At 34.8% G+C, this 17,262-nt stretch overlaps 1 protein-coding gene across 1 annotated transcript in view; it reads right to left on the bottom strand.

Moving 5' to 3' along the window:
• Positions 1–9,013: 9,013 nt before the first annotated feature.
• LOC113097483 (protein sidekick-2-like) overlaps positions 9,014–17,262 on the bottom strand; it is a 72,482-nt gene continuing 64,233 nt past the window's right edge. The window contains 1 exon segment of the mRNA XM_026262703.1: positions 9,014–10,682. Within this exon segment, the coding sequence (XP_026118488.1) occupies positions 10,266–10,682 (417 nt within the window). The 3' untranslated portion in view covers positions 9,014–10,265.

Below are 17,262 nucleotides of genomic sequence, written 5' to 3'. Positions count from 1 at the left end.
TTTCAGAGGAATATGTTTCTTTGCCATAGTATGTCAGATTCCTGAGGTCTCAGCTGGCTTGACGCAAATAATGCAAAGTTCACAAGGAGAGGAGAAAATTACGGACTCTTGGCAAGAGCCGTGGTTAAAATAGTTACTTTCCCTTGAGTTCTGATATGAATGCAATACAGTTTTCCCCAGTTCAAAGTCTTCTAAATAAAAGCTAACAATATCTCACAGCCGTTTCCTGTCATTGTATAGTGAAAAGTGTGCTGCTCAAAAGTGATTTTGCATCAAAATAATATTAAACAAATTATAAAATTAATATGTAGCCTAATAATAATTATAATAAATAAAGAATAAAATTAATTTATATTTTTACAAATTTCAAGAATACAAAAATATTACTTTTTTTTTTAGACTGTCCAGCATAACACTGTTAAATAAATTATGTTACAAATATATATATTTTTTTATTTCAAGCCCTTTTGAACTTCCTATTCATAAATTTGAGCAATGTATTCAAATTATTTCTGAAGGATCATGTGACACTAAAGACTGGAGTAATTATGCTGAAAATCCAGTTTTGCATTACAGCAGTAGTTGTAGTTGAGACCAGCTCATTCTAATCCAAGTCAAGATCCGAGTCCGAGTCAAGATCGAGTTCAGAGAGGGTTGAGTCTGAGTCAACACCAAGACCAAAGAGATTGGGTTTGAGACAAGACCTAAAGCAATCTTCAAGAGTGTGTAAAATGTTTGGTGAAACAATAAAATTGGTACCATACTCAAATAGTATATAAAATATAACATGGCATGTACACTGTATCTTATTTACTTGATAAAGGTTTAACAAATATTATCAGTTAAGGGTAAAGAGGCCATATATCACAGAATGTTTCTTTTGCAGAATGAGGCTTACTGCAACACAAACTCTTTGTGGCTCTTACATGCAAACTGAATAATAGATGTAACAAGACGTTTTAAAAAGTTAATGTGCTAAATTCATGAGACACGACGGCATTTTAGTGCCACGTAAAAAAAAAAAAAAAAAAAGAGAAAAAGATTACGAGATTAAAGTCGTAATACTACGAGAATAAAGTCTAAATGTTTCAAGAATTTAAAAAGTATAAATTAAAGTTATATTATTTTGAAAGTAGGCCTTTATTGCGCATGTAAATGTGCCAGATTGAGAGCACCGGGAGAAGTTGCAGGCCACCGGATTTGAATATTGTTGTGTATATTATATATTATATTATATAGCGTATATATGTTGTGAATATTGTATGGCGATTATTAGCAGATTTCATACCATGTTTCATACTCGCAGGACAGTATGCTTGGAAATAACATTTCATATCTTTCATTGCATTAGCTATTTGTAGTGCACCAGCCATGCAATAGTAAGAGATTTGTGCTTTTGAATGCCTACTTTTATGTCTCCGCTTTCAAAATCAGTTTTATAGCAAAACCAAATATGTGTCTTACAATAATGTGTTTTCAAGATCTTTAATGATCAGATTGCTGGATTTTGTGTGAAACAATTAAATGAATTGTTTACTTTATTCAGTAATATTTCGACTTTTAGTAACTTTTACTTTATTCTCAAAATATTACGACTTTAATCTTGTATTCTTAATTTTTTTTTCAACGTGGCACTAAAATATCCATCATAATGAGACATCCTGACCTAAGTCCTGCTGCCTCTGCACTAACGTTACGCTAACATCTCACGTCACAAAAAAAAAAATTAAAAAAAATAAATCATTGAACGTGTCAATCATACATCGATTTAAAGAAATATTAACATACAGTAAAAATCTTTTTTGATTGTGACTCGAGTAGATTTGGGAATAAGTCTGATTCCTAATATTTTTTTTTGAGTCCAAGTTAATACAGAGTCAAAATGCACCCAAGTCCACGATAAGTTAAAATAAAATATGGTCTCGAGAACGAATCCAAGTCTTGAGTACTACTCAACACTGCGTAACATGAATCAATTATATTTTAAAATATATAAAAATTAAAAAAAAGGTTTACATTTAGGTAATATTTTACAATTTTATGTTTTTTAACTGTATTTTGGAATAAATAAATGCAGATTTGGGGAGCATAAGAGTCAATTTATAAAATATTACAGAACAGTATTGCATGTTAAACCAAAACAGATCAATATTATCATCAAATATTGATATAAAAGTTAAATCATACAGCCTATAGTATAGTTCTGTCTTAACAAGTGTTTTAGCTTAAACAACAAAAAGCGTCAAACATCTATGACACAGACTGGATGGGAGGGTGTTGAAGTTTTGTCATCTAGAAAGGCCGGGAACACCCATGATTACTAACCATCATTACGAACAACTTACACACAAACCTGTGGGCTAAATTTAGGAAGGTTAAGCTTTCAAAGCCCCCAGGTTCCACGTTATTCCCTTTAAATGCAGACAATCGACCTCCCAGAGTGTGTGTCGACAGCTGGGCTGATCACATCGCAGGAGGCATGAGTCTATCTGAGAGCACAACTGACTCATGCTGCTGAGTCACAAGACAGCACAGTGATGTTTGTACACGAAGAATTGTTCATATTGACAAGCGTCGCAAACGCTCACATAACACACCTCAGTGCTGCAGACAAATCACATTACATCAGCAGTGGACGGGAAGACAGCCAGCTGCATCACACACTTACTCACTAGAGCTGTACAACAAGCATTGAACAAGATGTTGCTGATGCATTTCAAATCAATGTGAAATCTAAAAACTGCACTTTTTTCTAAATTTGAACAGAGGGCTGCATCACTAAGCAATGGCATGATGGAGCAGAGAATTAGTGTCAAGAGAAAACGAGGAAAGAAAAAAAGGGTGAAAAAGAACACACCTGCATTTATCCATCCATTTAGCAGGTTGGCCTTAAAACATACACACACACACACACACACACACACAGTATGACCTGGCCTACATCTCCCAGGCTACATTAGACAGAAAATGTCTTTCTGCTGCCTCCTAACTTGAATATAAAATGAGCTCAGGATATTAACAGGCAGCTTTGACTCCAGGCATACACCAAAATTATTTGGGACCTGGCAGAAGCTCTGGCAGCAGTGTTGCTCAGAGACACTGATGAAGCACCCTTTCACAAATATGATACCAGGAATGACAAAAATGTCAAAAGGTTAAGGGTCAATGCTCTGGACCACACAACACTCAAGAAATAAACTTCAAGAGTCCAACCCCAGAATAATCAAAGTTGATTGTGCTGTTGAGACAACCCATTAGGGTCAATCAATTTCACTCTGATAAACTTTAACAAACACTAAGAGTGCTTGCCAGTTTGTTGCAAACAACAGTTTGGGCCATTAGATTAACGAACTGTGAAAATGCAGCTGTCTGACCATATGTATATGCAAGAGATGTGACCAATGGGCTCAGGACAATGTATTTGGAAATGCATCTGAAATCCACAAGAGGTTCTTGGAATACTTCACTTGGATTCCGTTACATTGCAACGTGGACTTTTCATTCCTACAAGTACTTACGCAACACTTCATTCTGTTTAAGTGCAACAATTCTACAACTTTTTTCTCACTTCAGATGCAAGCAGCAAGCTAACATAAGTTTCAAGCTCCAACCAGGCATTTAGCACCACTATACTAATGACTCAAATCACAAGCTCCACATTTTCCCTTTCAATTGCCATCATGACAAGCAGCACGTCGAAGACCCGCATTAGACACCACTTGTTAATTACTAACTCAACTTCACACTCTTGGTGCACTGGCAGTCTACAAAATTTCCAATCTGAAAGGTGAAATGCAGATAGGTTTGGTAAAATGATCTTGGCTGTAAAGAAATGATTTAATAGGAGCAATGAAGATCTGTCCATATATTAAGTATAAAAAGCCATAGTCAGCGTACTACAAATATCCCTTAAAAAGCCACGAAAGAGAATTAATTCTGCAAACATTTTAAATATCAAATAAGATGCAATAAGCAGAAAAATAAATGAAATAAATTTATTATTATATAAATGGGTATTAATAAACATTATACATTAACTTATTACCATTTAATATTTAATTATTGGGTTAATCCAACAAAAAATAAATATATATATATATATCCCAGAAATACAGTTCTAATATAATGAATACATACAGTTAATTATTAATGCATGCATTTTAAGGTAAAATAAGCCTAAAAAGGGAAATACTATGGTAGATACAGCAAATACACACAGTAGAGGAATGTCTGAGCATTAACACATCAAATTGTAAAAATCTGGAGTTGTTAAGTCAATTTGACAATTCAAATGAATGAGATACCTGTCGACCTTGATTCATAGACAACTGCAGGATATAAGAAAGATCTGTATAAAAAAATTATATCATGAAGACACCTGAAGAGCAAATGCTTCATTGTATCTAAAACACAGTGTACTCTATTTAAAGTCTGATGGGGACCTTTTAGAATATGTCGCACAAACAAAATTATGTATGTAAACGTAAAGTCTTACCACTGTTTGCTCCGTAGTATTGGATTCCAGGAGCTCAATGCCAAAGTTGAGCTCTCATCCAAACAACAATGGACCAAGTTCAATGGAATCCCACTCCAAACAAAAGAGAAGTGAATAATAACAAAACAGGCTCAGCCTAACAAATGTTTCCAATATCCTTCAAACTTTAGACAGCTTTATGTGGCAACCACGCGTTTATGGATAATCAAAAGTGATTAAAGAGGACAAATAGAGGGAATCCTGACGAGCTGGTCTTAGCGTACTGACTGCTCAAAGCACGATGGCGCACTACTAATGCAGTTCAAGAGTCCTCTAACTGTGGCAACGCTCCGCCCACAACCCTCCCACTTTCATCAGCATAAGCGATTGTGCTCCGCCCCTTTCCAGTGTGTGGTCAGTTTCCCATGACCAGAACTGTAAACTAACATATAGACATTGTGTTTGGAGTCCATTTATTTTAATTTAAAGGTACATATTATACATCTTCAAGTTTTTATACACAATTTTACATAATATTTTTAGAATTATTGTAGTAATGTATTATTTTTTATATAAATGCAATATTTGAATAATATAGTATAATAATATAATACAATTTATATTTATATAATTAGGTAACACTATTATTTTTTTAGGGTCACTTAACATAATTATATTAATAGTAAGCATAGATGGTGAGATTTAAAGAAATATAAATATTAGACGAACTTGCTTGTTTGACTTGTTTCATTTTATTTAGCAAATAATTAATATTTGTCAATAGGTCATCTTATTTTTATTTATTTTTACTTTCAAGAGACAAAGAATTTTACCCCAAAGCTAGATACCTTTGACTGCTCAAGAGCTCCTTCAAGTGATTGTTTCTTTTTATATATGTGTCTAGTACAGAATATACATATTTGATCACTGAGTACAACCTTGGCACTAAACACTCATTATAATACAATATATCCCATTTTAGGCATTTTTAAAAGTCCTCAGATGCAGCACTGGTATATAATATTGAAGAAGTAAACCACATCACAGGAAAAAAACTAAAAATAACATTTTTAAATGAACAATAATCATATATATAAAAATAAATGACTAAAACAAGGCCAACAGATGTCTTTACAAAAGTAACAATGATAAACCTTTTGTCTGAGAATTAAAATAAAATAAAAAAGAAGCTACATTCTGTTTGATTACAGCTGTGGGTTACAGTTACCAAGTTGACGTAATGACCACACTAAACAAAATGTGACAAACCCAACCACATACATCCCTCTCCAGCCGGCTGATTCATAGTGACATACGACTCCGAGTGCTCATATTTGCAAGACCGACATTACAATGAAATGCAGGGCCCTTTGAACACCTTAACATGACAAAACATTAAACTTAAACATCTGAATGGACCTTCGTTTAAGCTCCGTTTTCAAAACACTTATTTTGAGCTTAAGTTGCCTGACACAGCTACTGAAGGCAAAATGTGTTAAAATTCCCACAATTCAACTTCTAAAAAAAAGCAGAAAAATTAGTTTATTTTTGTTACAAATATCATCTGCCACGAATAAATCTCCCTCATCCCGGCAGCAAAAGAAATAAATGTCGGCAGATCATAAAACATTCGTTCATTCTCACGTCTCTCCATTGCCTTCCACACCAGTACATCCACCTCAGGGATCTAAGAAGAGCCGTATAACCAAAACGACAAGAATAACCATTCAAAATCGAACATAATAAGCATCTAAGTATGAATATTTCAGGTATTATTGGAAAGCCAAATGGCCCATCCTAAAGTTATAGGCAGGAAATATTGCATGCTATGTATATAATAGAGCTAGTTAAAGCCCACTACACATTTTACAAATTTTTTTTAACTGTCAGTCTTCCCTCTCAAACCTACATATAAAAAGCCACCCAAAGTGGTCAAAAAAATTCCCCCATAACTTTCAAATGGGTGATTACTTCCTGACATGTCCTTTATAGTGCTAGCAAACGGGCTGATCAATGAGCTCCTATAGTGGTAAAAACTCTACTCTATAATTGCCATCAAAAAGCATTTATCCAGTTGTTTTGATTCTCAACAGGGTGCGATATTACCCTTCTGTAAAAGAGGGACAATAATATCATTTATAATTAACGAAATTCAAAGGCGAAACCTCAAACAGGAAGTGATAGCAGATGGTTTAAGCAAGAATGAAGTACCTTTGAAGAAAGTACCTTTGAATAAAACATTGAATTGTTGCCCAGATGCTAACTCTGCTAATTTCTGACCTGATTGCATAAAGTAAAATAAAAAAACAAAGACATAATAATAAGAAGAAGAAATAAAGGGTAAAATAAAAATCTTTTTTAGATTGATAACTTGAAAACAGACGTTCAGATAATGTCTTTACATTTAGAATAACATCTAAACACATAGCATGACATGCTGCACTCACAATCCTGATATAACTCAAGATTATATAGGCATATTTTCCCATTTATATGTGTTTGACTGGTGTACATTAATCATGTATCTGTCAGAAGTCATTTTAGTTGACTTCAGGTATGCAATGCTCAGAAACACCTGTGCTTGATTTGACATTTCTTATTGTGAAGACTCCACTGAAGTCATGTTCTTTGGAACATGTTTAGGACCCAACATTTCCCATTATGCTGTTATATTAGTTAATCTGCTATATTTAAATCAAGACAGTTATCTTTAAGCAGGAAATTAGGTTTAATAGGACACAAGGCTGACTTACGCAGGAATGAATATGAAATGGAATCTCCCTCCATTTAGATACATTCCTGTTCTGTTTTGCCTCTGACATCATTAATGTATAAATACAGGGGTTTCTGTCTCATTCGTGCCATACTCAGGATGGAAAAAAGCAATTTGTAAGGAAAAAAAGTGGAAAGAGTTCATATCACTTCTGCAGTTGTCACCACAAAAATGAAAATGGATATCAATTAGATCAGAATATAAATTGAATCATGACTGACTGGCTTTATTCTCTCTGAACTTGAAAGAGCAGTGAGACTATAAGCTGGCTGGAGGCAACAGATGCTTCCAACATAACAAGATTTCACAGGTCTGCTGATCTGATTTATCCGCTCTCATTAACCCAACCAGAGAAACAGGATGGGAAACTTTGAGTGACAGGCCACATATATATCCATCAGAGAGTTAAGATGGATTTTTGGATTGTTAGTACAAAAGAATGCAAAAATATGAAAATAATAAAACTCATTCTGTGATGGTGATTTTTCCAAGTAGTACATCTCTGTTGGCCCTGGAGCAACAATATATCAGTACTACCAGACTTCAGAGTTAGGGTTAAGGTAGGGTTAGGGTCTGCAATTGCAGACTTGCACATTTGGCCAAGGTATATTCCCATGAAACGTAGTTTGGAATATGTTTGTTGGACCTGAATGTTGTTCCAGGACCAACAAAAGATCTAGGAACACATCCAAGAATGCATCCTACCTGGCAAAACCTTTGTTCAATAAAGATAGTAGCTAATTAAGCCTAATAAATTCACAACTCTAATAAATGCTATGTGTATTTATCGTCATCTGTCTGAAGCACAACTTAAGCCCCTGATCCACATGGAGTTATTCCTAAAATGGTAAACTAGTGTGATGTTTTTATCACCTCTGCAATATGTGGCTACCTCTGTTGTTCTCAGGGCCAAATTACTCTGTATTAACCAGGTGCAACAAGTTTCCTGCTACAAATTTCCCCATGCTAACTAGAGAGTTTAATTTCCCATTGACTTTCATTGTATTTATTGTCCAAATAATGAAAGTACATTTGGAACCGAAATGATTGTGATACCAACATTCTTCAAAATAGCTTCTTTTATATTTTGCAGCAGAAAGAAATTCATACAGGTTTGGAACGACATGGTTGTGAGTACATTTTGACAGGATTTTTAACCAGCAAGAATTCCTCGGTTAACCAGTTGGGAAGCTCATGGTTATCCAGCTTCTTATGGCTATGTTGGTTTAACAACTGTACTAGCACCAATACAATTCTGATTGGTTAGGACAAAAACTCAGATCTATATGGAATAGGAACTTTTATATTGCTTGTTTTCTTTAGTTGCTCCTGGCTAAGACGTAGTCATAGTGCCTCTGGTAAAGACTCAACAGCTAAAGTAATGTAATTTTAAGGACACTTTACTTAGATTTACCCACTCTCTCTCCTACGTTACCCCACTTTATCTCTCCTACGTAAGTCACTCACAACCATGAATGCTAATTTCTCGCGCTCTTCAATGTTCAAACCAATAACGTTTGCAGAAAACATAATTTATTTAGGAATATACTGTGTTCAGGCAGACTGAGCATGTGAATGACCTTGTTTATACAGACAGTAAAATCACTTCACGGAAAGGAAAGAGCAAACAACATCATTAAACCTCACAAGAAAGCTGTGCAAGTGCCGTTTAGTTCTCTGTTGGCATCGTGTTGGGTCCCTTAGTCCATTTTCTTTTATCTTCAGTAACTCTGAAAAGCCGCGCCAAAGCAAAGTGGTGAAAAAATCCGAAGTACACAGGTACAATGCATTTGCTTGGTTGCACAATCTTTGAAAAGTTGTCAGCTTCTATGACGTTAGGTCTTGCCAGATGATCAGGAAAGGAAAAACCTGAAGGTGATTGGTATGTTTGACATCCAGCTCCATCTGAGATGCTGGCAAATATCCGATATCCGCTACTGTTTATTGACGTTAGTGTCCAACGTTACTGTTTGCTCGGCAGAAGTGCAACCTGAAGCTCAGGATGACATCATAGAGTCAAATCAAAAGGAGCAACACATTTTCCCGCCCACCACATACACACATACACACCTGCTGCTAACATGAATAGCTCTGAATATGAATGAATCCAGAACAATAGTATAATAATATATCATAGTGAATCAGACTCTTACATATTTGGCCTTCCATAAGTTTTACAATGGAAAATATACTCGTGCTCAACTTTACAAACAATCTACATTTTACCTCCGAAAAAACATTCAATACACAGATTAGCATGAAGCACTTAATTTGACCTTTGGCCTTTTCAGAGCACTGGTGAAAACTGTGACATCAATAAATGATGCTGGCTTTCCAACTCAAACGTGATAAGTGCAGGCGGGTCTTTATCAGATCATAGTCTCTAGTCAAATGAACTTTAACCTCTCGTAATCACCGCAGTACTTTGTTATCTGCGTAAGAACAAAAATACCACAGTCAAAACCACCATTTAGCATTTGTCTTGATGTGGTCCAAGTGCTGAGATTTTCTCCATTGCCTTTTTAAATTATTTTTCATGTGTCGGTGCTTTTGTCCAGCATTCGTAACTTGGTGTTGGTGTTGTACACTTTTGTGGAACTCAATTAAACAAAAGAACCAATAACAACAAAATGAAAAAGCAAACGAAAGGAATTGTTCGAACAATAAAATAGTCATGCAGTTTGTTTAGACAGCACAGAAAACTCAAACCAAAACAAACAAAGCTCACTGATGCGGTTATGTGTCTTTCCAAGTGATTGTCTTTCATTATAAGCAAAACACGCTGAACACACACAAGCAAATAAACAAAACAAAAAACTAAAAAACTAAACAAAAAACTGTGATCAAAGAAAGTATACAAAAATAAAGATCAGCTTGCAATGACAAGTAAAGCACAACAGATCCAGGGCTGATGTTTGTTGTCATTCTTCAACAGACGTGAGTTTGAACAGCTGTTGTGGAAAGTAAGAGATCCCCTGCCTTCGTTTTGAATTTTCATGTACCGATATCTTCATTCGATCAAACAAAGGAGGAGAAGCCAGCGATGGGGGCCCGGGAGCCTGGGGCCAAGCTGCTTGGGGGACGATAAAGTGTGCTGTGCTGACTGGGTGGGTTGGAGCTCTGCTGGGATGGAGTGGGAGTCCGGCTGCCCTTGGGTCTAAAAAGACTGCCAGTCTGGGACTGGCTCTGGGGCGTAGGGGAACTGAGCTGTGGGGGGAACGGGGGCAGAGGGGGTAGAGGGGGCAGAGGCGGTGGAGGAGCGCAGGGTTCGGCCTCTCCAGACTCTGACTCAGTGTAGTTGTAGGCCTGCGCTCGGGAGATTCCCTTCTGCTGTCTGCGCCAGGAGTTGTAGTAGGTAGGGTCACTGATGTAGTGGTTGACGAATGAATGTGTCTTCTGTCTGTTGGGTTCTACCTCGTATTCACTGTCACTGCCCTGGGGTGGAAAAAGAGAACAAGAATGAATGATGGAGACAAAATCACTTCAACAATCTCAATTTCAAGAGGGAGATGATTTAAGGAGGTGTCCGGGATCAAGCAACAAAACCAGAAGTAACATAAAAAAATAATCATTATTTGTCACTTTGACAATTGGGTCGCATGTTTTATGTCACATTCTATTTGTATCCATTATTGATTTAATTTTTACATTATATATATATATATATATATATATATATATATATATATATATACATACTGATGTTCAAAAGTTTGTGGTCAGTAAGATTTTCTATTTATTTATTTATTTATTTTATTTTATAAATTAATATTTTTTTCAGCAAGGATGCATTAAATTGATCTGTTGATGCTGTTCTTTTGAGTTTCTGTTCTTTAAAGAATCTTGAAAATTCACAGTTTCCACAAAAGTATTATGTAGCACAACTGTTTATAAAATTGGCGATAATAAAAAATGCTTCTTAACTTCAAATCAGCATATTAAAATTATTTCTAAAAAGGTAATGAGTTTTGAGGTCACGGGAGTCCATTGAATTTTAAAATATATTACAATTTTTGTTTTAAATTGTAATAATATTTTAAAATATTACCTAATATCTTGATAATATCATAATATTACATACTATATTGGTCAGCATAAGAGATGTCTTTTAAAAAAAAAAAAAAAAAAAAAAAGATCAATTATTTTTATTGATCAAATTTGTGGCTAGTTCATCTTAAGAATGAACCCAACTAAAGTTTACCATTAATACAGTAGAAGTTTCTGAATTGACAAAACTTTGGCTTAAATGGGTGTTAAAAAGGAAACACAATCATGGCTGACAAGTGTGAGTTCGGTGAAAATGATTGTTATTCATTCGATCACAAAACATCTGATATATATTGATCATCAAAAAAAAAAAAAAAAAAAAAAAAAAAAACTGTAAAGCTTTACAGTATATATAATCTAAAGGGGACACTGACAAGCTCTCAAGACCAGAAGAACTTGTGAAGCAAGAGCTCATTTAGTTTTTTCAAACATTGCTTTGCAAGTAGTTTTTCTTTTTAATTTGCTTTTGCAAAGTGAAAAAGACAACATGCATTATAACAGCCTGAATAAATTAAGAATATGCAATAAATTAATCTATTGGACTCTATTTCCTTCTCCAACATCAAAGCTTTATTTACTGTGGGAAGAAAGTATTGAAATTCAACAAACCACAAACCTAACTTTTAATGTCAAAAATGACCAAAAAAAGAATGAAAACCCAAAAAGGGAGGGAGGAACAACAAAAAAAGGCTCTGTCTATCATATAAAAATAACTTCAATGCTTTAAGACAACCAATGTACTCTCTAGTACCAATCACACGCTGTATTTAGGGGGGTCACACGTCAATGTGGTGGGGTTTTGACAATGTATGCATGATTCTAATGGAGAGGATAGGAATGGAGAAGCACTAGAAATTAACTTCCTGTCAGTCAACGCACAATGCATGTCCTCACCCTTTGAGTTGGAAGAGTATGGAGGCCCCCAGTCTTAAAGGAGAAAACAAGCGCCTCCTAGAGGTAAACAGAGACATGGGGTTTAAAGCAGTGCAGTATGGGCCCTAAGTCATATTTCATGGGACAAACAATGGCTTCTTTTTAAAAATGGTGCATTACCTTCACAAAAAAAATAAATAAAAAAATAAAGTAATATCAGTTTTGTTTGAAATATTAATTCAATGCAATTTATTCATAACAAGCCCCTACTATTATAACAATTGAATCATTTAAAAAAAAAGAAAAAAATCAGTATTAACATTTAGTGTTTGTAATGTGTTTCTTTTACATGAATATTTATTCTTAAATTCATGCCTTAACGCATTTTTTTTTTTTTTTTAAATACAGCATTGGAAAGCATGATTGCACATGTTTATTTAAAATATACTGTTTGGAAATTCAAAATAATACCATTATATTTTATCAGCAGGCTAGGACCATGGTATTTTTTTGTGAGGGTAATGCGGGTTGGAAGTACTTCTCAACACTTTCTCTTGGAACGTTCTCCTACACTCTTTGTTGAGACAGCACTCTGCACTAGAACAATGGATGACTGTATGAAGATCAGCTCTCTATGAATCTTTATCTACCACCACCACATTTATTACAACACCTTCCCTCTTCTCTTTCTGACATGTCTGGCTCACACTTCTAGAGCTGGCTGATGGAGTTCACCACAGAGTCACACAAGCTTGAATTGCCAAATGGAGAGAAGAAAACTGAAAATAAGGGAGAAGAACCATCTCAGGCTTTTAGGGTTTGCATATCATTTTAAGAAAACCTGTCTATCCTCACCACCGCTTTCTGCACTCCCTCTGCCAGGAATTCAGTCTGGGAATTTCTGAATGCTGCTTTTAGGGGTTGATTCTGATCTTTATGAATAGCTAGACTCCATTGTTTGACACAACTTTTGAGTATGTTATTAAAAAACAAAAAACAAAAAAAAACTCATTTAATCAAATTTAATCCACCCTGTCTGAGAGCAACACTGTCATTTGAGGTCTTTTATAGCCCATGCGTCAATGTGAAATGAATGAAAACAAGCAATCATACAGCATTGTCTTGCACTTGTACTTCTCATGGAACTATAACAAAACACATTGATAAGACCACTATATTAAATGCATATTTTTTTTTACGAAACATTTTATTATTTCTCCTCGTCTTTCTCTGTTATAGTGAAAAGACTAACAAATCTCCGATCTCTCCAGTCGACCGTTATTATACATGCAAACATATGTGATACACATGCCTCTGTGGAAATTCCAGAGAGGAAAGCAGTTTCCCCCAAACCAGCCCCACATCCCCCTAAAATAAGAGCTGCAGAATTCATGCCAAAGACCTGCTGAATCTCTTTCATCCGTTCTTTTTTTTCTTTAAAAAAGAAAGTTATTTGAGGAAGAAAAAAAAATCTGTATGATAAAATAAAGAAAGGCACATTGTTTTGTCTTTCTGAACGTAAGAGAAAATTCACCCCTGAAAAAAAAAAAAAAAAAAAAATATATATATATATATAGGACTTTTTGGACATTTCACATCCATTTTGCATACATACATGCATAAAGGTTAAAGTAATATTGATTATGGACTTTTCTAGCATCATGCTTCTATTATTGAGCAAGCGCTGATTTCAGCTTCTTTAACAACTGCAGTGTTCTAATGAGACACATTCCAGTCATACCAGCAAATTCAACAACTCAATAAGCAGCAAACAAAACGCCCTGCAATTCAGCTTTGAAAGCTTTTTTCTGTTCAGTGTGACCTCACAGCGAAGCCAAGCTCAGGAACTAAAGCTGCATGCTGACATGGTGTGTGTTTGTGTGTGTGTGTGAGGTCATTAAAACACGTCGGTTGACACAGAGTGCCGTGACCTACTCCTGCCCTCCCCCGCTGACACATGCAGGACGTGACAGCTGTTCTCTCCTCCAAAAATGTTTGTCTGCATTCATCCACTCCTGTTTTTCTTTCTTCTCAATCCAACTAAATTCCATACCAATATTATTTTCAAGCTTGTTTGTATTTTGATTGTATTGTATAATGTGTTAAAGGCCTATGTAACAAGCAGCTTCTGACAGGAACAATGCAGAAGTTGCAAAAAGTGTACATTGTGATAAAAGCAATGCTGACACAAAATGGAAATGGTAAAAAAAAAACTTGGTTATGATGTCAGTGTGATTCCTGCCTGCTTTTTATTTTAAAGACCTTCTATGAATTAATGCCTTCATGACGTTACTAAAATAAGTTTCAGCAAGATATTCAACTAAATAATAATAACATAATAAAAGCTGACGACAGATTGTGATGAGTCTGTTTAATGAATGCTCAGATGGGAGGATCTGATCTTACTGGAGCTGGTTGTTTGGCATCTATGTTTTGTCTCCTGCAGAGATAGAAAGTGGGGCAAGACGTTCCCTCACAGAAAATCCCATTCTGAGTATAGCCCTTGCCCTACAGAAATCCCTTTAAAATGAATGAAACTTCACTTCCTCTGTTGACTTACATTTAGATGCAGATACTATAGCCTGACCTTGTGACAGTTGCAAAAGAAACACATGAAATCTAAATATGTTTTACACAAGATTATAGGTTGTAGTTTATAGCCTTACAGAGCTGATGCATCACTAAAGAGGCATTACATATATATTTTTGTCTAATCTACTCAAAAAAAAAAAAACTAAAAAATGTAACACAGGCCACTAGATCTAGGTTTAAGGCCAGTGTGACCAACAAAACGAACCCACCCCCACTCATATCTCTGCAGAGACGGATGGAGAAATCCTGTCGTGGCACAGATATGGATTAACTGAAGGGGAGGAGCAGAGGAAGTGTCTATGTCTCACATTCCACCCATCCATTAAAATATTGAGCACAGCAGGCGACTGAACAGACAAAGATGCACTGTCATTAGGGCTGAGCAATATAGCCAAAAATTATATCTTCATACTGTTGAAAAGTTTGTAAGAAATGTGTAATTTTATTACGCAATGGTGCATTGATTAAAAGTGCATTGATTAAAAAAAAGTAAAGACATTTATAATGTCACAAAATATTTTTATTTTAAATAAATGCTGTTCTTTTGAACTCTCTATTTATCAAAGTATTTTAAAACATGTATGCAAAATATGCTTTCAACTCAATAATCTTAAGAAATGTTTAGTGAGCAGCAAATCAGCTTATTAGAATGATTTCTGAAGAATCATTTGACACTGAAGACTGGAGTAATGATGCTGAAAATTCAGCTTTGCAGTATGGAAATAAATTACATTTTAAAATATATTAAAATAGAAAACAATTATTTTTAATTGTCATAATATTTGACAAAAAATGTATGTTTAAAAACAGTAAATGTAGCCTAAGTGAGAATAATCACTTATTTCAAAATCATTAAAACACCTTATTTCAACACCAATCTTTTGATTAATCTTTTGATCACTGGATTTACAGTTGTGTTCATAAGTTTACTTCCTCCTTGTACGTAGAACATGCTAAAATAAGAGCGATCATGAAAATCACATGCTATTTTTATGTAGCGCTCTCCTGAATAAGCTATTTCACATAATATATGTTTATACTGTATATACTCCACAAGACAAAATATTAACTGAATTCATAAAAAAATGTCCCCTTGAATCTTAATAATCTGTGTTGTTTTCTGCATGAAAATGTTGTGATGGTTGTTCATGCAGTTTAATTGTCTGCTGTTCTTCAGAAAAATCCTCACCTCCTGCACATTCTTTGATTTTCCTGGCATCTTTTGCATATTTGAAACCTTTTCAACTTTTCACACTCAGGGCAATTGAGGGACTTGTACACAGCTATAAGGTGGAAACATTTACTGATGCTCAAGAAGGCCACAAAATGCATTCAGTTTGAACAGGATGATGACGTGATGTGTACACTTTCATTTGGTATGGCATAAGAAGCTACATAAATACTAAAATGTTTCCCAGAAGACAAAATAAGCACAATTTACTCTGAACATCCAAATCAAAAAGTTTACACCCTTTTGTTTTGAACTGCTCAGGACCAACAAGGGACTCATGAACAACTATCATAAAACAGACATGGATCATCCAAGAAACAACACAGATTACTAAGATTCAAGGGTATGTAAACTTTTGAACAGGGTTATTTTTTTTTTATAAATTCAGTTATTATTTTATCTTGTGGAGAATATATAATCACCTGTTGTGTGAGACAGTATTAAATAAACAATAACATGCAATTTTTATGATCTCTTGTATTTTGTTAAAATTATTAACATTTTGCATATTATGCAAGGGTCATGTCAATTTATGAGAACAACTTTTATGTTTATACTTATGCTTATAATGAATTCAAATGCTTTTTTGTTTATTTTTCTTTCAAACAAAGGGATCAGTTTCAAACAGAATATGTTACCAAAAAGTGTAAAAATGTCCTAAGTTACTTTTACTTAGTTAACATTTTTAGGTTTACTTTGGGCAAAAAAAGATTTCAATGTTAAAATAAATAAATAAGAAGCATATTGAAATAAAAGTAGGACTAATTTTATATTGGCAGCAAAAACTGTGCAAATTTACACTATTATCCGTATTTGATATATGGTCCAGCCCATGTTGTGCCATGTTTCTTCAAATATCAGTAAAATGCACACACTTCTCCAAATTAAATCTAACATTTTACTATAACATACGAGTGACTGATGAGAAGCAAAAACTTTCCATGAGAAAGAACTTTCACAAGCCATTTCAGACTCTCATTGGGAAGAATCTAACAGTGATGCTGGGATGATCATCAGAGAGCCAATTAAAACAAAGATGCTTTGACATGGAAGGCTGCACTAACAATCCCTGCTGTTAGCTGCAGCCGTAGTGCCAGCACTTCAACAGAAACCAAAAGCGGCTCAAAATCAGATTTTTAAAACAAACTTTGTGTCCATTCAACACAATCAAATGACTAGACAGAATTACACCTGTCCAACATCTCATTCATCTCCCAGAGCTGGCTCAGCTAGGTGTTCAGGTTTGTTGGCTTGCCAAATGAATTTGAGCCG

The sequence above is a fragment of the Carassius auratus genome, unplaced genomic scaffold, assembly GCF_003368295.1.
Source record: "Carassius auratus strain Wakin unplaced genomic scaffold, ASM336829v1 scaf_tig00216315, whole genome shotgun sequence".
NCBI lineage: Eukaryota > Metazoa > Chordata > Actinopteri > Cypriniformes > Cyprinidae > Carassius > Carassius auratus.
Note: the sequence above shows the minus strand (reverse complement) of the source record. Positions and strands in the feature narration are given on the sequence as shown.